The 23,521-nt window shown below is 39.7% G+C and overlaps 1 protein-coding gene across 2 annotated transcripts in view; it reads right to left on the bottom strand.

The window, feature by feature from the left end:
- The window catches only part of LARS2 (leucyl-tRNA synthetase 2, mitochondrial), a 117,402-nt gene extending 94,779 nt beyond the window's left edge, over positions 1-22,623 (bottom strand). For both annotated transcript variants that reach the window (XM_054019628.1, XM_054019629.1), the window contains exons 1-4: positions 22,539-22,623; positions 19,945-20,191; positions 15,936-16,064; positions 734-825 (exon numbers count right to left, since the gene is read on the bottom strand). In XM_054019628.1, the coding sequence (XP_053875603.1) occupies positions 734-825; positions 15,936-16,064; positions 19,945-20,169 (446 nt within the window). In that variant the 5' untranslated portion in view covers positions 20,170-20,191; positions 22,539-22,623. The remainder of the gene's footprint in view (positions 1-733; positions 826-15,935; positions 16,065-19,944; positions 20,192-22,538) is intronic.
- Positions 22,624-23,521: the final 898 nt, after the last annotated feature.

Genomic DNA, 23,521 nt, shown 5'->3' with positions numbered 1-23,521 from the left:
TGGTGCCGATGCTGCCTTCAGAGATAGGCGACTGGAGAGCGGCGGCTGCTGGTCAGGGACCCAGCTATGAAGGCAGCGCCCCATCAGCAGCTGCGCAGAAGTAAGCGAGGCAGTACCATACCATGACACCTTTATTCCTGCGCTGCTGCCTTCAGAGCTGGGTGGCTGGAGAGCGGCAGCTGCTTACTAAGGACTCAGCCCTGTAGACAGCAATGCAGAAGCAAGGGTATCAATATTATACCGTACCATCCTTGCTTCTGCGCTGCTGCTGGCGGTGACTCTGCCTTCAGAGCTGGGCTCCCGGCCAGCAGCCACCACTCTCCAGCTGCCAGGCTCCGAAGGCAGCAGTGCAGAAGTAAGGGTAGCAGTACTGCAATCCCCGCTACAGTAACCTTGCAATATTCCCCCCCACACACACACATCCCTCCTTTTTTGAGTCAGGACCCCTACAATTACACCACCATGAAATTTCAGATTTAAATAAGTAAAATCATGAAATTTACTATTTTTAAAATCCCACAACTGTGAAATTGACCAAAATGAACTGTGAATTTGGTAGGGCCCTATTTATAATATGCAGCTAATATGTCTTCTACAACTTGCTATTTGGAGTAGATCACATCTTGAGTTTATAAAATCACAGTGATATACTTTAGCTTTTAAAATTTAACCAACTGTACAGTTCATTATTTATACTGTGAATTTGATAAGTACCTAAGTAGATAAAAAATACCTTTGTGTCCAGTTTGCTGGGTGCAGCCCATGTTCAATTGCAGCATTTTCTGCAGGTAACCCAAATGCATCCCATCCCATTGGATTTATCACCTGTAACAAAAATGAAAAATGTTATCCTTTGTCACTTTCTGGAATGGAGTTAGTAACACCTTCAGGGCTCAAAATAATGAATTATTTCACACTTCAGCATTTGCTTTCCCTGATTTGAGTCACTCCAAAAAGTGCCCACTGGGACTAGTTCAGCTTTAATGGAAATGTGAGATATGTCTGCCTGCTGTAGTTTGGTGACATAGGGAGTATGAATGCAGTAGGAGTAGTTAATCTATAGATCACTCACATAGTGCAGCACAGTCACTATTTCAATAATGGGTTAACAATGACAATATCAACCCTCTGTAATTTGTCTAATGTTCTAACTATGCCAAAACACAAAGCAACTGACATTATGAGTCGGAAGAAGCTGTTGTATTACAAATCTTTGTGCTAGAAAAGGGTGAAAAGATGAACAAGGTTGTTTGGACACAAATTCCCATATCTGAGAACCTGTTGCATAGCTCTAGGTCAGATCCAAACTGCAGCATTCCTGTTTATCCAATTTTTTTATTTTGGTTTAAGTGGGAAAACGGGGAAGGAAAAGAGTTTCCAATAGCCCCAAATAATACAGGCAAAACAAAACATACACAGAGACCCTAAAAAGTTTTCAGTAAATTTTGTGAAAACAATCTTGGGAATTTTGGCTGAAGACTTTTATACACATTATTTTAGAAAGATGACAATTAAATGACAACTGAAAAAAATAAGTTTACTATAGAAACAAAACTATTGATTTAAAGTGGTGCAACCTGTGCACAGCTTTCCTACTGATAACTAATTGATTAGTTAGCCAACAGCACAGTATATTCAAAAAGCTTTTTTCTTTTCCTGAATGTATGGTAATAGTGTAAAAATGGTTTAACTTAACACTTCAGTAATGTTGCCATTAAATGTGCCTGGACAGTAAAGTGATAGGTGCTTTGTAAAAGAGACAGAGTTTCTTACCATTTTAAATATGTTATGAAATTCAGTAATTCTGACCTATTACAAATAAAAGATTAGCAGCAGCAGGTGATATAACAGGGATCGGCCACCTTTGGCACGCGGCCCGCCAGAGTAAGCACCCTGTCGGGCCGGGCCGGTTTGTTTACCTGCCGCGTCCGCAGATTCAGCCGATCGCGGCTCCCATTGGCCGCGGTTCGCTGCTCCAGGCCAATGGGGGCAGCGGAAAGCAGCGGCCAGTACATCCCTCGGCTCGCGCCACTTCCCGCAGACCCCATTGGCCTGGAGTGGCAAACCGCGGACAGTGGGAGCTGCGATCGGCTGAACCTGCAGATGCGGCAGGTAAACAAACCGGCCCGGGTGCTTACCCTCATGGGCCGCGGGCCAAAAGGTTGCCGCTCCCTGTGATACAAGAATAGTATTTAAAAGGTTTACAAGACATAAAATTTGACCTCCCACCTAAACAATCATTATGTAAAAATCTCCCTGTGTTATTTTAGAACTCTGTAAAAAAAAAAAAAAAGAGGAACAGTTAGACAAACAAGCAATAGTAATATCGGAAGTTGAATATGAAGACAAATGCTAATACCTCCATCCGGAAAAATGAACTAATTTCTTAGGTGCAAGCACTCCTTTTCTTATTATTTTGTTATTTTTATTCTTAATTTGACATAATCCACCAAACGTGAACAAAAAATGATCCCCTGATTTCAACTGTGGTTCTTTCCCATTTGAAACACAAACAAACAAAAACAAAAAGCACCCCCCTTAGATACTTATATGGTGCCTGCAGCACCACCTCAGTATATAAGCATCAGCATCTAACGGATATTATCTCCCCAACATCCTGTGTTTTAAACACTGATTAAAAACTAATATTACTCTATTTTATTCCTCTGTTGGTACACCAGCTCCATCAATGACATCAGCTCTGGGAAGAATATTTGTTGATTAATTGTGACTCAAGACAGCATAGCGAGTTCCAGAGCATAGATTTACACAAAATCAATGCACTAACAAAGCAAGAGATATTGTATTTTTTGTTGTAGCCTTTTCCAGTTACCAAGCAGATTTTTATACATATCTAGAAACAAAAATACATTCTCCACCTCCCTGAGATTACAGCCATTTGATGTCAAGACACGTTTTGGGCTGACACCACATGACAACAGCCCTTTAAGCATGCTGGGGCCATTCAAAAAATAAAAATGGCTACTATAAAATAAATTAAATAAAAATTTTGCTTAACTAAAAATTCTGTTAAATGATTTTTAATGGGGTTTCTTTTTTTAAATGGGATACTTAAAGATAAGCATCCTCTCATCAATTCTTCCTGACTGTTGTTTAAATGTTGAGGGATTTGCAATGGAAAGAGCTGTTACATTTGGTGAAATAGCCTTGTATTTTACAGTTCTCCCACACCCACCATTATAATCTCCATCATTCTATACAACAAGAAATGTGCCTACAGTACACTTCTGAATAACCGCTCTGGGTTCATTTTTGTAAACATTAAGGGCCAATCTGTATCTGGTCCTGTAAGGGCGTGGAAGGGCAGCTGAACGGGAACAATGAACCTTCCACTCTTTGCTCAGCTGAGCAGCCCATAGCCTCAGTCCTCATGATCCCCAAGTGCAAGAACTAGGAAAATGTAGCTCTGCTGTTGGCTAGACTCACCAGAGCGGCTGGGTGATGTTCCTGACCAGTGCAGGAAGAGGGAACACATGCTACATTCTATTAAAGGGGGTCACAGCCATTGTTCTTTCATGTGTTTTTCCCACTGGCCCCAGAAACAGTCCAGCATGGAGCCCCCTCCTTATATATCTTGCTTAACAGCCACAGCATAACCCTACATTTCCATTACAATAATATACCAACATCCCTCACCAGGACAGCATCACTGTCGGTCTCAAATATCAACAAGACAATGGACAGCACTCAGATATCCACCCCATACATCGCCAAACTCATCCATTTCATCCTCACACATAACAACTTAACATTTCAGAATAAACACTTTGTCCAAACCATGAGAACAGCCACGAGCAGTAGGATGGCTCCCAAATAAGCTAACCTCCTTAAGGGAAGAATTTCTGGAAAAATGTGTCAGGAAACCAATGACATTTTTATCCTCTGGACAAACAATTTAAACTCTCTCATATATTTCCACTACAACTTCAACAGCCACCACCCATCCATCAAATTCTCTCTAGAATACCCCCATACCAGCATCAACTTCCTGGACAGCATGATCAGCTTCCAACAATGGAACCCCACATACAACTATATACAAGAAACCCACAGATCACCACACTCACCTCCACAGATCAAGTAACCACCCCAGACACACCAAGAAACCTGTTGTCTAAAGCCCAGCACTCAGATCCCACAGAATATGCTCCAAGGAGAAAGTTTGGTATATATAACTTAGCACACTTAAAACACAGAAAACAAAACAAAACCACTGACCACACACACCTAGTCCTCACCTACCACCCCACTCTGGAACCCATATGGGGTATCATTGAACAATTACAAGCCGTACTTGATGGGGACTACATCCTGAAAGAAATCTTTCCCGAACCCCCTTTTTTGGCCTTCAAATAAACTCTCAGCCTTGCCAGCTCATCATCAGAAGTAAGCTCCCAACAGGATACCAACTCAAAGCGGCATCAGACCTTGCAATAACAGCAGATGCAAAACGTCCAGATATATCTCTACTGCTACAATGATCAATACTCCTCCCAACACACCTTTCAAGATCCATGGGTCCTATACATGCCTATCAAACATGTTGAGGCATTTGATGAGGCATATCACAACTATGTGCATGAAACTAGACAATCATTACATTCTCGAATGAACTCACAGAAGAATGATAAAAGACAAAAACATGCTATTACCCATGGGCGAACTCTTTTCACAAAGCAATCATTCTATATCTGACCTATCAGTCCTCATCCTCAAAGGAAATCTGCACAACACCTTCAAAAGATGAGCCTAGGAACCTGAATTCACAATTCAGCTAGACTCTAAAAATCATGGAATCAAAGATACAGTTGTTATGACTCATTACAACAATCTGTAACCAACTAACCCTTCCTTGTTCTATGCTTGTCCTAATTGCCCACGGCACCTTAAATGGTCTCTTGCAACATGCGTTTACTCCTAATGCTTAACAATCTGCCCCACCTCATATTTAGTTGAGACATTCCAATTACCTTTTTCAGACTGAAGAACTCTGTGTAGTTTGAAAGCTTGTCTTTTTCACCAACAGAAGTTGGTCCAATATGAGATATTACCTCACTCACCTTGTCTCTCTCATTACAACAACAAACATGCAATCACTGTACTTGGTGTCTTCCTATTAAGTCTATCAACTTTTGGGGGAGTTTAATATTTACTTTTCTGAAGATGGTACAGTATTGCTATCTCCTCACACATGTTTTTTTAAATCAACCTCTGGAATGTCTATTCATTAGGAAATCAATTTAAGAATTTCACCAACAGAAGATATTTTGCTCTAATAGCTATCTAAGGTGATCCTAAAATTAAAGCATGAAGAAATATTTACATTTGAGGTTTCCTACTGGAACCTTAGTTTAAAGAGACATTAAAAATATCCACAAGTGAAACTCCAGAATAGATGTATCTATGCAGTTGCCATAGAGACTAATGTAGCGCACACAATATATTAGAGAAAATCATTTCAAGTTCACTGTCTCTTTTACCTCTATAGTGAGAATAGATTTGAAAGTTTGTGAAATGCAATTGTCTAAATGGTAATATGTCTGTTTCTTCTGACCATACTAAGGGATATGAATCTACAGATAAAATGCAATAGTCCCCACACAGCTCTCCATACTATACTTATGGTCTACTCAGTTACCATGGACAAAGCACAATCGAAAGATGCCTATTCAGCTGAGTATGATTTCTATAGTAGTGAAATACAGGGTAGAAATCAGGGAAGAATGCATGAAATACACACATTATTTGTATATCAGAAGATACATCAAATTCAAATAATACTGAAAAGAATACAAGGACCTGTCATTTTATAAAAAGAAGGAAAAAACAAACAAACAAGGACAGGAAGAAAACAGTTTATAAGACATATGTATATGCACATCAGTTCCTTAGCCATGGACAGCGATTCAGGCACCATTAGAAAATACACTATTTCCCCCAGCATTACAGATGAACAAATGAAATGCAAGAAAGTCAATCACTTTCTTATATTTTGACTTGACGTTGACTTAAGACAAAGGTCACTACTTCTTGTGGTTATACAACCAACAGACCAACTCTGCTCACTTGGAGATCACTCAGCAAAGCAACAGCCCCTTCCTAACAAGACTTCTCAGCACAGATGATAGTTGTTCCCTACCCACAAGGTAAAGAGAAAACAAATAATGGACCCCTCTTCTACTCAGGCTCTTCTCTGTAAGTCTCAGGATGCTTAACACTTATTAATCCGATGGTGAGAGAGTCGTATTATTAGGAAGCAACAGTTATTCAGAGACTGGTATTTTGTAATCTGCATTTGATATTTTATATGAGGCCCATGAAGTTACAACAATAAAATGGTTATTTCCTATCATGTTCTTGACTAGTACCCCACACAGTCTGTAGCCTCTTCTTTCTAGAAAAGATCCTTGAGAAGGATGCAGTTGGGCCAAGAGAAAGCGGTATCTTGAAATATTTTAGATTCCAAAGAATCAAGCTTAACATTAGGTCATGGCACAGCAACTGTGCTAGTCTCATGATGTGGTCCATGTTCTCAGGACAATGGACAGAAGTCAGATGCTCAGGTTCATACTACCACTTCTGTCAGTGACTTGTCACTGTTAACCAGGTTTCAGAATAGCAGCCGTGTTAGTCTGTATCCGCAAAAAGAAGAACAGGAGTACTTGTACTACTATTGTAGTCCACGAAAGCTTATGCTCTAATAAATTTGTTAGTCTCTAAGGTGCCACAAGTACTCCTGTTCTTCTTTTTACTGTTAACCAGGAGGCCCTGTTAACATGACTACAGAACTGGAAGAGGAAGATTTAAGATATTCCCTCCATTCCTCTCAGAGAGATCTCAGACCCCTTCTCTCAGAAGGTTTTCAACTGTGCAATCTCTTTATGTTCTGTCTTGTCAAGAAGTGCTTCATGATACAAGATTAACAATATTCTGATAATATTCAACTTTATGTCTCTATCAATCTGACTAGAGAAGGCATGAAAAGCTATTGAAAGACCTTTGCTTAATTGCTAAAAGGAAACAAAGAGCTTGTTTGTATTATCAGAGTCTTTGGTATATAAGGAATAGTGTGTCACAGCACTGTAATATCTCTTTCCTGGTGTACTGCATTCCATTATGAAGACTGAAATTTCTTAAAGTGCTCAGACTCTACAATGAGTGCCAAAAAATACATCCATTTCATAAACTTTATATATTGGTTTTATTTATTTTAAAGCTGGCAGGAGAAGACAATATCAGGCAAAAACAAAGGGTCTTGTTTAAGTGATAAAGAATTTGAAGGACCAATGGTCTGGTAGGTTACGACAAATCCTAAATTCCTCTATTTGCCTACACATTAGGGAGAGAATGAAATTTTAAAAACAAGCTTTCCTTCTGAGCATGTCTCCAAATTGCCCTTTAAATTTACCAGCTAACAGAAACAGATACCTAATAGCTAAAAATCAGGCAGGCAAGGAACAACTGGAAACATTAAAACGGTGAATATTTGACTACTATATATGATCTAGCAAGCAGCACTATTTCAATAATTCTCTGCAACAGTGCTGCCTATTAATATTCTGCTAATCTACTGCCCAATTAAAAAAAAAAACAACCCACAGACTTCTATCATCATAATAACTCTACTTATGTAATGCTCTCATTTATTTCTATTCTTGTTCTCAAAAGAAATAAAAAATGCAAAATTATTCTATGTCTTATGCTATGTCCACACACAACCAAAATTGCTTAGACAACACAATGAGATCTCACATCCTTAATCTTTTACATTCTTATCATGTTTAATTGCATCTCCAACGATTTCTCTTTTTTTAACATGAAAGAGTCAGTCAGCTAATTAACATCTTAGTTATCTGCCTTTGGAAAACTGGATTCAAATTTGACTCAGTTCACATGAGATATACATGGTGCTATTCATTTAATCTGAAACACAGGAACCATCTTACAATTTAACAAAATGGACAACATTTTCTCAGGAGAAGCTAGAAGAAGTAAAAGCTAATGAAGATCAGAATTGAAGTGCACTTGGTATAACATGTCGTGGTGACAAGTGCATTATAAGACTTAGACAGATATGCTTATCCCTCTTCAATACAATCAACTACCTACATTTCCAAAAGCACTAGCATAAGGAAAACAAGAAACTCAAGTCATTTCAAAAGGAGGAAGTTGTGATGTGGTTAAGAGAAAAAAGTCTTTTCCAATTCCCTTGGGATGTTGTGGAAATGATAATAGAAATGTTCAGTTAGTCTGAATCCCATCTATTAGGACCTGATTTAAGTATAAATAAAATAAATCCAGCCACAATGCAGACGAATGGATTAGATGTCACTTCCAAACTAAACAATCTTATAATAATTTTCAGACTATCCCTACAGTATGATTTCCAGTTTTCCTGTAAATGACTGAATCTCACTAGTATTAATTTCAATCTATGATTCTATTAAAATAACACCATGGGAACAAATAAACTGGATCTCTCTCCGTTTACTGATTCTTAAGAGAATTATTCTCAGGTCCGGGAAGGACAAAAATGATCAATCTGTGTAAGAATTTGTTAGAAACACTGTAGATAGAAATCATTGATTTCTTGGGGAAAAAATTAAAAAACATTTTTATTTAAATCAGAATTTTTAATTTATTTAAATTATAAATTTTTCTTTTTAAAAATAAACCTGTTGAAAATGAAATCTGAATTTATACAAAATATGTTAAAGCCATAACTTTTTATAAACTCTTAAAACATTTCAATAAAAATAAATATGCTTAATCCATGAGCCTCTCTCTCTCTCAAAAAAAGTTAGAGTTAAGGCTCTTTTCTATATAAAGAGAGAATCAGAGGAAAAAAAACGTTACTTTTGAGGTCAAGCTAGGGCTTTAAAACATGGCACAATAGGTCAGCCTATGTAAGTTAGGAGAATGAAACATTTTCAAGAGACTTAGACAAGTAAAAACTTAAGCTCCAGTCACTTTCACTTAGGCATATTTGAAAATTTTCCCAGACTGACCAGAATTAATCAATTTAATTCATTTACTACAGTTAATCCCTCTGTTTAATAAATCATTTGGTTGCAAACGTGAAACATATTTTGATACAAGAAGTTTATGTATCCAAAACATTTAAGGTTGCTTTGAGCAATAAAAACAAATGTTATATGCTGTTTTGTGTATTTAAAGTCCAGTTATCATCCTAAAATAGCTTGATACAAATTATGAACAAAAAGTTAATTATCTAGTAAATAAGCAATACATCATTCACATCTTTTAACATACTAAAATTGTACAATAAATAAGAATCTGAAAATATTAAGATATATAATTGCTTAAATAAATCTATGTAGTTACAGCGTACCCCCTTACGTAGCAAAAAAACTACAGTGTAAAGACTTTATTTAGTTGTAAATAAACATGTTTTAATGGCTATATCAACCAATGAGAATGCACCTTTCTTTAGAAAATAAAAGTAGTACATATGGAAAAGTGGATTAAAATCAATTATTTATTCACTTGGTGAATTAAATCATGATTTAAATTGCCGTGATAACAATAGCATGGTGCAATAGAATTTTTTTCCTCAAATGGAGGCAGGTTGGATGACTTTGAAAAAATGTCAGGAGTATTTCTAAGGTTTGTAAAGGACACAACACCCTCAAAATAAAGAAAACAATATTTTAAAAAATATAGAAAGGAAAATGTCATAGGTTGCCACAAAGCTTTTCTCTTTGAACTTACAAGATAAAGCAGTAACAACATTTATTTTGGTTTGAAGTTAGTTTATTTAGGGAGCACTTTTCTTGTAAGTTTAAAGCTACAAATTGATTTTCCATAGCATATTTTTAAATTAAGTTTTGTAACAAGATTTGTAATTAACACTACATATCTGAAGATCTGTTTTAACTGTACTTCTACCTGGGAAACAGCAATATTACTGTATTACTTTGAGCACACATTTTTAGAAATAGTACAGTTTGTGCTAAGACTTTTGTCTTCAAATTTTGTCTTCGATAATTAAAAAGTAAACAACTTGTCCTATAAACAGATATGTTACACCAGAAGTCATTTATTCAACAACCTATTCCAGGTGCATGACAGGGCTTTAGGTTTACATACAGTCCAGTGAGAGAACTGTGGATAAATGGAGCCATTCTCAAGGATCGTGGGCCAGAAGCTCAGGGGACATAAAATGGACATCAATAGGGCAATGCCAGTTTACACAAGTTGAGGACTTGTCTATGCAGGTCTCACAAATGATTCCCCATACATTACAAAAATACTTTTTGATAAGTAATATAATGAAACCTTGTTATTACATCATTCATCCATATGTTCAAATGTGACTATATAGTCATATGACATTACACTTACACTTGGAAAAAACATATGGAAGTAAAGTTGCTAGTGTTACTGTACTGCAATTAGACAAAGGCTCTTGCTAGTGAAGCCCTCCTGCCTGCTTGTTCATATTAAGTGCGACATGGCATTTGCATCACCTGGTGCTCTATCATAAAGTGAAATCCCAAAGCAACAGAGAAAGAAAGAGAGCAGCAAATACACGTTCCCCTCCCAACACCCCACTCCCCCCCCCCACCAAAAAAACACCTTTGTTAAAATGAAATTAAGGTTTCAGGCAAATATTACTGGTTTACATTAGTGTTTAAATTAAAAAAATCAAACTTTGGAAATCTGGAAAGATGAAACACTAAAGTTGCACTTATCCAAAATAGTACCCAAACTGCTTAACTCTGTCCCCATAGAGATATCAGCCTACCACCTAACTGAGCAAATTATACAGATGTATTTACATAAATTGGTTTAGAAACTAATTTAGTTAAATACGTGTAATTCCCTTGTGTAGACACTCATTCTTATTTAAGCATCATATTGAGCTAACTTAAGTCAACTCCTCGCCAACTTAAGCTAAGTCAATATAAGACCAATTTATTTAAATTAGTAAAACTTTTTCCTATAGATAATGCCTATATACGCAAGCAGCATTCCCACTCTGCCCCCAACTCAATATAATGTCCAAACTAACTGTCGTTTTTTGAGTTTTCCTTTATTAAGAAGTTAAACAACAACATAAATATCAGCCTCAGCTTCCCCCAAGCATGGCCATGCTTAGGATTTCTCACTGTAAATCTCACTGGCACTCCCCCAAGTCCCCTTTTTACCTAAGAAAGAGACTCATCTCGTTTATATTCTGAGTTAGAGCTAGTGGGACCTATCTAGCTTGTCTGACAGGATCAGACAGACGAATAGTTCTTCAAGTCCATGGGGCCGGATGTATTGCATCTGAGGGTGCTAAAAGAGTTGGCAGGTGTGATTGCAGAATCATTGGCCATTATCTTTGAAAACTCATGGCGAGCAGGGGAGGTCCCGGATGACTGGAAAAAGACTAATGTAGTGCCCATCTTTAAAAAAGGGAAGAAGGAGGATCCGAGGAACTACAGACCAGTGAGCCTCACCTCAGTCCTTGGAAAAATCATGGAGCAGGTCCTCAAGGAATCAATTTTTAAGCACTTTGAGGAGAGGAAAGTGATCAGGAACAGTCAGCCTGGATTCACCAAGGGCAAGTCATGCCTGACTAAACTTATTGCCTTCGATGATGAGATAACTGGCTCTGTGGATGAGGGGAAAGCAGTGGATGTGTTATTCCTTGACTTTAGCAAAGCTCTTGATACGGTCTCCCACAGTATTCTTGCCAGCAAGTTAAAGAAGTATGGCCTGGATGAATGGACTATAAGGTTGATAGGAAGCTGGCTAGATCATTGGACTCAACAGGTAGCGATCAATGGCTCCATGTCTAGTTGACAGCTGGTATCAAATGGAGTGCCTCAAGAGTCGGACCTGGGGCCGGTTTTGTTCACTATCTTCATTAATGATCTGGAGGATGGCATGGATTGCACCCTCAGCAAGTTTGCAGATGACACTAAACTGGGAGGAGTGGTAGATACGCTGGAGGGTAGGGATAGGATACGGAGGGACCTAGACAAATTAGAGGATTGGGCCAAAAGAAATCTGATGAGGTTCAACAAGGACAAGTGCAGAGTCCTGCACTTAGGATGGAAGAATCCCATGCACTGCTACAGACTAGGGACTGAGTGGCTAGGCAGCAGTTCTGCAGAAAAGGACCTAGGGGTTACAGTGGACAAGAAGCTGGATATGAGTTGACAGTGTGCCCTTGTTGCTAAGAAGGCTAACGTCATTTTGTGCTGTATAAGTAGGAGCATTGCCAGCAGATTGAGGGACATGATCATTCCCCTCTATTCGGCATTGGTGAGGCCTCATCTGGAGTACTGTGTCCAGTTTTTGGCCCCACACTACAAGAAGGATGTGAAAAAATTGGAAAGAGTCCAGCAGAGGGCAACAAAAATGATTAGGGGGCTGGAGCACATGATTTATGAGGAGAAGCTAAGGGAACTGGGATTATTTAGTCTGCAGAAGAGAAGAATGAGGGGGGATTTGATAGCTGCTTTCAACTACCTGAAAGGGGGTTCCAAAGAGGATGGATCTAGACTGTTCACAGTGGTAGCAGATGACAGAACAAGGAGTAATGGTCTCAAGTTGCAGTGGGAGAGATTTAGGTTGGATATTAGGAAAAACTTTTATACTAGGAGGGTGGTGAAGCACTGGAATGGGTTACCTAGGGAGGTGGTGGAATCTCCTTCCTTAGAGGTTTTTAATGTCAGGCTTGATAAAGCCCTGCCTGGGATGATTTAGTTGGGGATTGGTCCTGCTTTGAGTAGGGGGTTGGACTAGGTGACCTCCTGAGGTCCCTTCCAACCCTGATATTCTATGATCTTTATGCATAGTCCTTAAATCTGACATTGTTTCAAAGATTCTCCTTTCTACTGTAACCATTTCTTAAGGAAAGCAACCAAGTATAAATGGCATTGCTTTCTAACTTTAAAATTTGCACCAAGAAAAACATTTCAAAATAAGACTTGCTTTGAATATCAAATATTTCTATCTGGAAAATAAGAGATTTAAGAATGTATAGCCCTGCAAAACCCAAACTTGCTTTTTCACTGTATAAACTACAAAAAAATCTTTCCAATTCATGCATTCAAAGATATATTTTGGTTTGTTATTTTTAAAAAATTGTCATTCATTTAATGCATATTCAGTAAAATCCAGTCAGGTAAGGAAATGAAGCTATTTTTCTTGTGGTTTTCAAATTCCACATATAATAAAACCTCCAACCCCTTGTCTGTTGTAATCATCACACAAAGTAAATCTGTAGAAGTTTAGAAGCTGAGACAGCTTCTTGAAAAAACAGACAAGAAATTAATCTGAAAGAGAAATTCAAGAGTAAAGACATTGATTCCTACATCGTAGGAATTAGCAAGGCTGGTAACTTCAAAAAGACTTCAGAGCTTTTCTTTTCATGTAAACGTTCATCATGACACAACAGCTCTGAGTTTGACACACAATGAAAATCATTTGAGAGACCTTTTATGTCTGTTATGGTATGTGAAGGTTGAATTCTTTGACTGCCCATCATTAGTCATAAATAGATGTTCAAGCAGATTAACACAAAAGAAAAGTTATGCCTATTTATAGATCCATAGGAAATTCAGAGTGTTCTGCAACCACTGCTTCTAATACACTTCACATAGTCTTTTCTCACATAAAAGGTAAAAAGAAGTTGAAATGAAAGATCTGAAACTGTATCTCATATAAAAACTGGTTGGGAGGAAAGACTTTCAGACCTCCTCAGATAATGAAAGCGAAGCAACCACAGAAATAAAGACCGGCTTTTGTAATGCAAATGAGGTAGCCTCACGCCATGTCTACACTACAAACTTTGGTTGATGCAAGTTACTTCATCTTCTACCACCAAAGTTTGTATATTGCTCAGGCATATGCACACTTGGCTGCTTGTATCAGTGCTGTGTACAATCACATGGAGTGCTCGTGTCAATGCAAAGTGCAGTATACCATAAGTAAATATTCCAAGTGCCACCTGCCACCATCCAGTGCAATGCCTTTGGGGAAATTTTCACCTCTTGTGGAGTAGAAATGACTCATCCAGGATTTCTGAGACCCTAGGTGGTCAAGTGCACAGCACGCAACTTTCTCCATCCCATAACGCTATCTATATGCCATAATTTTCATGCTTTTAAAAAAAATCCCACAAACTCGTGTGGCACTTGTCACTGTCCACCATCTCTGACAGACACATGGAGCCTGCAGAGCTCTGCACTATTCTCATGAACAGTGCACATCCAGGACACATGATTATTCTGTACTGGCAGACCCACAGGAAGTACCACAACAATGGGGGACTTGATGGTTTCTTCTAGGACAGTTTGTTAAAGGACATAGCAAAAAATAATTCAAAGTTGTTGGTGATGTTCATGGAGCAGCTGCAAGTGATGGAACACTGCTTCTGGGCCTGAGAAACGAGCACTGACTGCTGGGATCTCATCATAATGCAGGTTTGGGATGATGAGCAGTGGCTGCAGAACTTTCAGATGCGAAAGGCCACATTCCTGGATCTGCGTGATGGGCTTGCCCCAGCTCTCCAGCACAAGGACACCAGAATTAGAGTTGCATTGACAGTGGAGAAGAGACTGATGATCACACTGTGGAAACTTGCAATTCCAGACTGCTACTGGCCAGTGGGAAATCTACAGTGGGGACTATTGTCAAGAAAGTGTGTAGAGCCATGAATCATTTCCTGCTACAAACGACTGTGACTCTCGGCAACATGCAGGACATAGTGGATGGTTTTGCAGCAATGGGGTTCCCAAACTGCTGTGGGGCATTAGACAGCATGCATATTCCTATTTTGACGCCAGCCCACCCTGACACAGAGTACATAAAAAGGCTATTTTTCTATGGTTATGCAAGCACTGGTGGATCAATGAGGACACTTCACTGCTATCAATGTGGACTGGTCAGAGAAGATGCATGACACTCACATTTTTAAGAACTCAGGACTGTTCAGAGAGCTACAAGCAGGGACATTCTTTCCCAACTGGTGGATTACCACTGGTGATACTGAAATACCAATAGTGACCGAGCCTACCCCTTGCTCCTCTGGCTGATGAAGCCATACACCAGCCACTAGATAGCTCCGAAATTCAACTACAAGCTCAGCAAGTGCAGAATGACTGTTGAATGTGCTTTTGGTAGATTGAAGAGATGGTGGTGGTGTTTACTCACTAGACTGGATCTCGGTGAGAAAAATATTGTTATGGTTATAGCTCCCTGTTGCATCCTGCACAATATCTGAGAGGCAAAGGAGTACAACCTGCCACAAGGATGAAGGGCGAAGGTGGAAAGCTGTCTGCTGAGTTTGAACAGCCAGACACGAGGGCCATTACTAGAGCCCAGTGTGGAGCTATGCAGTTGCCAGAGGCTTTGAAAGAGCACTTTAACAGTCAGCAACAGTTGTGTTCTCTCTTGGTGTGTTCTTTGGGCCTGAAATTTTGGGTGCTGCTAAGAACTGTACAGCATTTGCCATACATTTATAAATATGACTGGGGTGCTCCTGAGCCTATGAATTACAGTAGAACCTCAGAGTTATGAACACGAGTTACGAACCAACCGGTCAACTATACACCTCATTTGGAACCAGAAGTACGCAATCAGGCAGCTGACAACAAAAAAACAGCAATTACAGTACAGTACTGTGTTAAACATAAATGACTAAAAAAAATAAAGGGAAAGTTTAAAAAAAAGATTTGACAAGGTAAGGAAACTGTTTCTGTGCTGGTTTCATTTAAATTAAGATGTTAAAAAACAGCGTTTTTCTTCTGCATAGTAAAGCTTCAAAGTATTAAGTCAGTGTTCAGTTGTAAACTTTTGAAAGAACAACATAAAGTTTTGTTCAGCGTTACAAACAATCTTCATTCCCAAGCTGTTCGTATCTCTGAGGTTCTACGGTATTGCAAATCTTTCCTTACCTGCATCCCTCTCATTTTCTGGAACCGTGCTATTGTGTCACTGATGGTATAGACACGAACATGGCCCATGTGCAGCTTTCCAGAAGGGTATGGGAACATTGAAAGCACATAAAACTTTTGTCTTGATTTCTAGGAAGAATAAAAAAAGTTAAACCCAAGTAGGTTAGCATTTAATTTTGAAAAAATAAATCAATAAGCAGCCTATAGGCTACACAATCTCTAAAACTCCTATTAAACAAAACAAAGTCATGTTACAGCAGGGCAAAAATAGGGTTTCAATCAAAAATATCCAAGTTAAGTTTGCTGGGAATATAAACTGGCAGGGCTCCAAACTTCAATTGGGTTGTACCAATTTATATTAACAGAGAATTTGGAACCTAGTGTTTTATCTCAAAAGTTAACTGCAAACATTCGTGGGGTTTTTGCATATACCTGCTTTTACAGAAGATTCTTTTACAAGATAACAAAAGAGGGGGGGAAAAGATATGACTGTTCATTTAAAACTGTAATTTGTGCTATATTTTTAAACAGTCAGGTCAGAATTGCCCCAGATTTTAAGTTTCATAAAAATCCAAATCCAGAGTAACAGAAGTGTTTTAATTATTTTTTTAAAAAACGGTTTTAAAAAGCAAATGAACATGCCTCTAGAGTGTCTACAACCCAATTACTAAACCACTGAGCTACTGCATGAAAATGTGAAAAGTTAAGGTGACTAAAAACTGACTACAAACTAAAGTGAAATTGATCACTATATTCCTATTGCAAAAACTAAAAATACGAAAAGGCAGCCTAAAGAGTGAACAGTAAGTGAAAATACTTACATTCTAATTTTTTAAAATAAAGTTATATTTGTAACATTATGATTTTTTTTATTTGCAACTTTAATCTTCCCTATAAATTGTTCACAATCTAATTTTGGTCACTATATAGATGATTATATCCGTTGTTCAACAATTTACGTGCTGGTCCATTATTCTTTACATGCTGGTGTTACAAAAATACTATGATCGCTTTTAAAAAAATACAGTAGAACCTCGGAGTTACAAACACCTCGGGAATGGAAGTCGTTCATAAGTCTGAAATATTCGTAACTCTGAACAAAATGTTATGGTTGTTCTTTCTAAAGTTTACAACTAAACAGTGACTTAATACAGCTTTGAAACTTTACTATGCAGAAGAAAAATGATGCTTTCCTTTTTTTATTTTAGTAGTTTATGTTTAAAACAGTACTGTACTATATTTAATTTTTTTTTTTTTTTTTTTTTGAGGGGGTCTCTGCTGCTGTCTAATTCCATACTTCCAGTTCCAAACGAGGTGTGTAGTTGACTGGTCAGTTCGTAACTCTGGTGTTCGTAACTCTGAGGTTCTATTGTACTATGAATTCCTCTGTATTCCTATTTAACAAACACTCTCTTCCAAATATATTTTCCCCTACAGATTTTCCTTTTTGTTTCCCCAGCAAACAGCAAAACTAAAGAGAATCAAAATGGTTTACTGGGGTAGTAGAGACAACTAGCACCTTAACAGTGGATTTTATTAAATGACACATTAACACCAGGAATGGAACAAAAATATTAAAAATAATTCTATGAGTTTTGCATATTTATGAATGCTTTCTAGATTATTGTCTCATACTAAAAAGGCATGTATTTAAACCAATTCTTTCCCTGGCATGCACGCACAATTCTCATCTTATTTTTTTTTCCTTCTCCATGCAAGTCAGGTCACCTCTCTATCTTTGTGACAATATAATGACTTCTATTTTCTGCCTGAAGAAGGACTGGTAGGGGGAGAAGAGAAGCAAATGAGAAGGAAGAATGAGAGTTTATAGGTATGTGACTGAACATAGATAAGCGTGAAAAAGAAACATGGAATTGTATTAGAGACAGAGTATACTAAAATTGTTTTTCAAAGATCTTCACAGTGTGGAGGGTATTTTTTTTTTAAGACATTCATTGTTTCTGGGATGCTTTCAATTATAGAATACTCTGAGAAACAAGCTTCCCTAAATATAAATTTAACATGCCACATTAGTGGGACAACAGATTTAGCAGTTGGTCAGTGAAGCCAAACTGCTCTTTGAAAACTGATTCCTTACAAAGTTTATAATCTCAAAGGGTTTTTTCCATATTTTTAAGTATTCTGGGAAAGTGATTTACTTTAAAAATGGGTCTCACCCATGAGGGAGCATCAGGTATTTCCCAATCACTCAGCTATGGAAAATACGGTCTTAGCTTCCTAAACCATTCTGCTCACAATCTAGGATTGGTTCTTACCAGTATTTTTTAAGTGCTTTGTCCAAGCCAGTTTAAAAAAAAAAAACTCAAACAATGGACGTTTCCGCCCTTTCCTTTGGGTGATTATTTCACAGCAGAATAGATAGCACTTTTAAGAAAACCTCTCTCATAGTCAACCTAAAATATACTCATTTGATTTTACCTTGTATTAGTACCACCCTAAACAATTCCTCTCTCTGTTTAGGGCTGTTCTACACTGAAAACTTACATTGACATAGCTACATCTCTCAGTGTTGCGAAAAAAACCCACCCCTTAGACACACAACTATGCCGATCTAACCCCCGGTGTAGACAGCACTAGGTCGACAATTCTTCTGTCGACCTAGCTACTGCCACTCAGGGAGTTGGATTAACTACAGCAACATCAGAATTGCTCCCTTCACTGTAGGGAGTGTCTACACTGAAGCACTACTGTGACATTTTATGCATAGACATTGCAAACACTGAGGCTATCTTCTAACTGTTGCATTCAGTTACCAAAGTCACCTTTCAGCCCCAATCCATCAACACTTACATACACACATGCACCCACCTTTATATATGTGAGTAGTCCCAGTGAAATTAACAGAACTACTTGTGTATATAAAATTAAGCACATGATGTAGGAATTACAAGAATCAGGGCCTTAGTCATCGTTTTACCAACGTGTACACATTTAAGTCCTAACCTAGAAATCCGATCACCATGGGTGAACCCCTGTTCCTGAGTAGAGTCCCTCTAAAGTCAATGAAAGTCTCTTTTGCATGGGAGAACTCCTGCACTCATGTTCTCGGATTATAGAATCGAACCTTAGTTTTTAAATCTTTCCTCATACGAATTCTGCAAGTCCTGAAATTACTTGTGTTGTTTTTCTCAGATTTCCCTCCAATTTATTGGCATCTTTATGGTACTGAGAAGTTTCCCCTCCAAAAAAAAAAAAAAAAAAATCCAAAGGGGCTTTTTTGGTCATTGTGTGACATGACTCTCTGCCCACAGTCACCTCTTATTCTCATTAGCTTTACTACTGTACAAATATTTATTACTCACCCCTCCTCTGTAAAACTAATCCTAGAAGTGATGAAAAACCAACTTCATAAAGCCTAGAATAACATCTGTATATATTTAAATAAATCTGAACATGAATAGTTTGAATACACATATTTAGACTTATAAAATGAGTAACTATTTATTAAGAAGTTGGGGAAAGAGATTTGTTGTATGAATCACCACATTTATTGCTTTTTCTTGTCCATGACCAGGAAAGCTGGGTTCTCAATGTCCTTCTAATTGCTGGTCATTTTAAGACATCCATTTTTCTTTCTTATAGCTTTCTTTCAAGAGTGATTTATTTGTATTTATCTGTTGGTATCCTATTGCTTCCATTACACCGCACCACAGGAAGTTTTTATTGCGACTAGCATGAAAGAAATATTTTTAAAAACCCAAATATTTTTGGTTTTACTGCCAGTAAATATCTTATTTAGAAGAAAGCTATTAAATGGGAGCCATACGTTTATAAATTCTTTTGTCTGTTGTTAACCATATTGTTTCCTTATTCACTTTTCTTATTATAACTTTTTCAAATAGTCTATTACAGGATATATTTTTGCTAAGTAAGGGATAATATAGATGTTTTAAACAGTGTTAAGTACTCCAGACGGATGCTTTCAAAAATATTTCACCTTGAGAAAAAAAATCAAATATGAATTTTTCAAGTTTCTCAAAACGCTTACATCTGTTTCTGAAGTTTTGCAAAACTGTTCCTTCATTCTTGGAAGCCACCACTTCTCAACTTTCTTTCTTGTTTCCAATCCATAGTCTCTTTCCCACTTCCCTGTCTCACTGTAAATAGATCTGATCCATCCTGGAATCAATCTCCTTTGCCATTTAATTAAGTCATTTAGCTGCCTTTTCAGACATGAGGAACAAACTCCAAATCTCTGCCAAGCAGACTGCATGTTTTAGGATACAATGGCTGTTCTGAAAAATACAAAAACATAATTTTTAATCTAAGGTCAAGCAATGAATACTACAGTAGAAATCTGTATGACAGTTCTGTTGTAATGAAACATACTTTAAGCACAGTTTAAACAATATTTGTTTATTTCAGATGGTACTTGCATTCTATTTCTAGTGTGGGTTGTTAAAGCACTCAATTTTAAAGAACTGGCTCTAGTTTGGTAGTATTAGATTATTTCCTAAAGGGATAAAATCTTTCTACAATCTCCCAGAAAAGTCAGTATCAACCCCCTGGAGATTACAGACATTTGAACTAACAGAATTTGGAAAAGGCTATTAGAATTTTTTAATAGTTATTTGGGATGAGGACAGGGGAAGGTGGGAGTTGCAAAACAATCTCAAATATAGTCAATTAGTTTGTAACTGCTGAAAAGCCATGGGGGGAGGACTATGGTTACTAGATTTCAGATTGACATTTGCCTCTGGTTACTCCCCTGCATAGGATTAGATGGAAAACTCACTACTAAACTCTTCAGTTTCAGATGTGGTTCAACAAGTCAAGACAAAGATAATAATGATGAGCCCCAAATTATGGAAACTTCTCTTCACACACTTTTGCAGGTCTCAATCCAGTTATCACAAAAATAAGTCAGAGATGGTAAAGACCTATTAGTCCATCTCTCTGACAATGTAGGATTGTTCCCAATAGCATTGTTGCTAGTGCTAGCAACTTTTCTTACTTCTATTAGGAGAATATTACACAGCCTTTAAAATAAATAAAGTGTCTCACTGGTAGGAAGATTTTCCTGAGATTCATCCTAAATTTCCCTTTTTAATCTCATCCCATTACTCCTGTTGATATCCCTTGCACCATGCCAATTCTTCTCCATCCTTAGGCCTAGTCTGCCCTTGAAAGTTGTAGTGGTATAACATTTCAGTTAGAGGTGTGATTTTTGTATATAGAAAATGGCTAGGGAGCACTGGACTCAAGAGATCTGGGTTCTCCTGACCTTCTGGATGACTTTGGACATATCATTTCACTTTATTATGCCTGTTTCCTCATCTATAAAATGGGTATAATGATACTGACTTCTTTTGTAAAGTGCATATAAAAGCCAGGTGGTATATTACCACCACCTCATTCCACAATGTGATGTCTATCTATGCAGCTCAAAACTACACTGGCCATTTTTGCTGCTCTGTTGTACTGCAAACTGTTTTCTCCTCTCATCCCCAAGGGTGGTCTTCTTCAGCATTACTGCTTCACAAGTTTCTTCTTCCCACTGAACCTATTGCAGTTGAATCCTTCACTCAGAAGAGACAAAACCATTTGTGTGGAATGAATGGAATCAAGACCCTAAATGATATAATTTACAGTGGGGTCTCTAAATCTTTAATTGGGCTAAAAACAGAACTTCCCCCCAACTGAATAACTTTATTGCAGTGTAATACAAATAATAACAATTAATAAATCATTGAAACAGTCATTTTCTCTTTATTCAATTCTGAACAAAAAAGGATAAAACCTTGTGAAGCCACTCTCGGGTGTGCACTGATGTGGGAGAGCACATTGTACTGAGTGGCCAGCTTGGGAGAGAGGAGGGGGCCGGGCAGGGGGCGCGGGGGGCCGGGCAGGGGGCGCGGCAGTGCTGGGTGGGCCGTGGGTGCTCAGCCGGGCCGGGGACTGGCAGTGCTGGGCGGGCGGGGGTGCTCAGCCGGGGGCCGGGCCCGGGGCCAGCACCCCAGGGCCCGAGCCGACCCAGGCTGGAGACGCCGGGGGGGGGGCCAGACTGGGCTGCGCCTCCTTCCCCCACACCCCCCTTACCCGCTTCAGGCTTCCCGCGAATCAAATGTTCGCGGGAAGCAGGGGAGGGGGCGGAGAAATGGGGAAGGGGCGGAGTTGGGGCGTGGGCAGGGCTGGGGGCGGTGCCCCGTGGAGTGTCCTCCTTTTGGACGCTCAAAATATGGTAACCCTACTTTATAGAGGAATAGTTATGGGGGTTTTAGATTAGGGGAGGAATAGTTATGGGGCTCTAGGTTAGAGTGGCAGTGCTGGGGTTAGATGCTTTGGGGAAGGGGTACTGGGGGGGGTCTAGGTTATGGGTGGGGGTGCTTTGGACAGAGGGTGCTTGGTGGGGGAGGAGTACTCGCGGCACAGTGCTGGACAGGGAGTTGCTACAGGCTCGGGGATGGTTTGGGCAGGGAGCCATGGGGGGGGGGAACTGGGTGCTCAGGGCCGGTTGGGGCCGTTACGGGGAAGGTCGCGTAAGGGGCGGTATGGACTCGGGGCCGTTATGCCAAATGAGGGGGTCGTCGCGAGCCACGTCTGAGCGCGGGGACGAGAGGGAGAAGGGAAGGATCGTGTTACCTGCGCGCGAGCCCGGGCTGCTAGCGTCCGCCCCCCTCACGCGCTCCAGCTGACTTCCGCTTTCGCGCTGGGCGCCGCCATGTCTTTACCGTCTCCAACGCAGCTCGCCCCGCCCCCCGGGAGGAGGCGGGCCGAAGGGCGGGGCCATGGGGAAGGGGCGGGGTTATGGGGTCCCCTGGCGGCACGGGCGGGTGGTTGGGTTCCCACGTGGCCTCTCCAGCCACAGCTTCCTGCGGCAGAACTCCGAGCCCGCTGCTGTGCGCCGGCCGCCTCCCTCCCCACGTGCCCGGATCCCCTGATTCCGTTGGAGCACCGGCCGGGGCCCTGCCCAGGCTGTGCCCGGGGGGTGAGGTGCTGCCTGGCCCCAGGTGCCTCACTCGCTGGCAGCCGCGCCCCACCGCAGCTAGTGCCGAGTATGAACTTGCAGCCTAATCCGCGGCACCGTCCCACGGGCTGCTCCGGGCTTGCCTGGGCGGGAAGCTCAGTGCCCGCAGGTCGCTCCGGAGGTGTAACGTCTAGAGACACTGAGCCCTCGCAGAACAAGGCTTGCATCCGTGCGACTGGAGCGTGGGGTGTTTGTTCTCACCCCCCGTGCAAATCCCCCTCGTCGCGCATCACTGGGGAGGGGTGTGGGACTGGAGCAAAAAAATCTTACAAGACAGGCCCTCAGCCAAATGCGTTTGATGTTTAATGGTCAAACCCAACTACTAAAAAAAACCCTGATCCTTAGTTTGTACTTGTATTTATTTTCTAAAAATAAATGCTGGGGCCTCGTAGATAAGCACAGCACTTAAAAGCCATGCGCCCAGCCTCTTACCCATGCAGGGGCAGAATGTTTAAATAAAATAAGATCCAGCCTCAGCCTTCACCCAAAACTTTTCCCACAAAGTTGGCTAGAGGTTTTGAATCCAAAACCTAGTTGTGAGGGAGATTGCAGGAAACAACCCTATCTTTGGGAGCTCTTACTGAGTGAAGTTTGAATA

This window comes from Malaclemys terrapin, chromosome 2 (assembly GCF_027887155.1).
Source record: "Malaclemys terrapin pileata isolate rMalTer1 chromosome 2, rMalTer1.hap1, whole genome shotgun sequence".
NCBI lineage: Eukaryota > Metazoa > Chordata > Testudines > Emydidae > Malaclemys > Malaclemys terrapin.
Note: the sequence above shows the minus strand (reverse complement) of the source record. Positions and strands in the feature narration are given on the sequence as shown.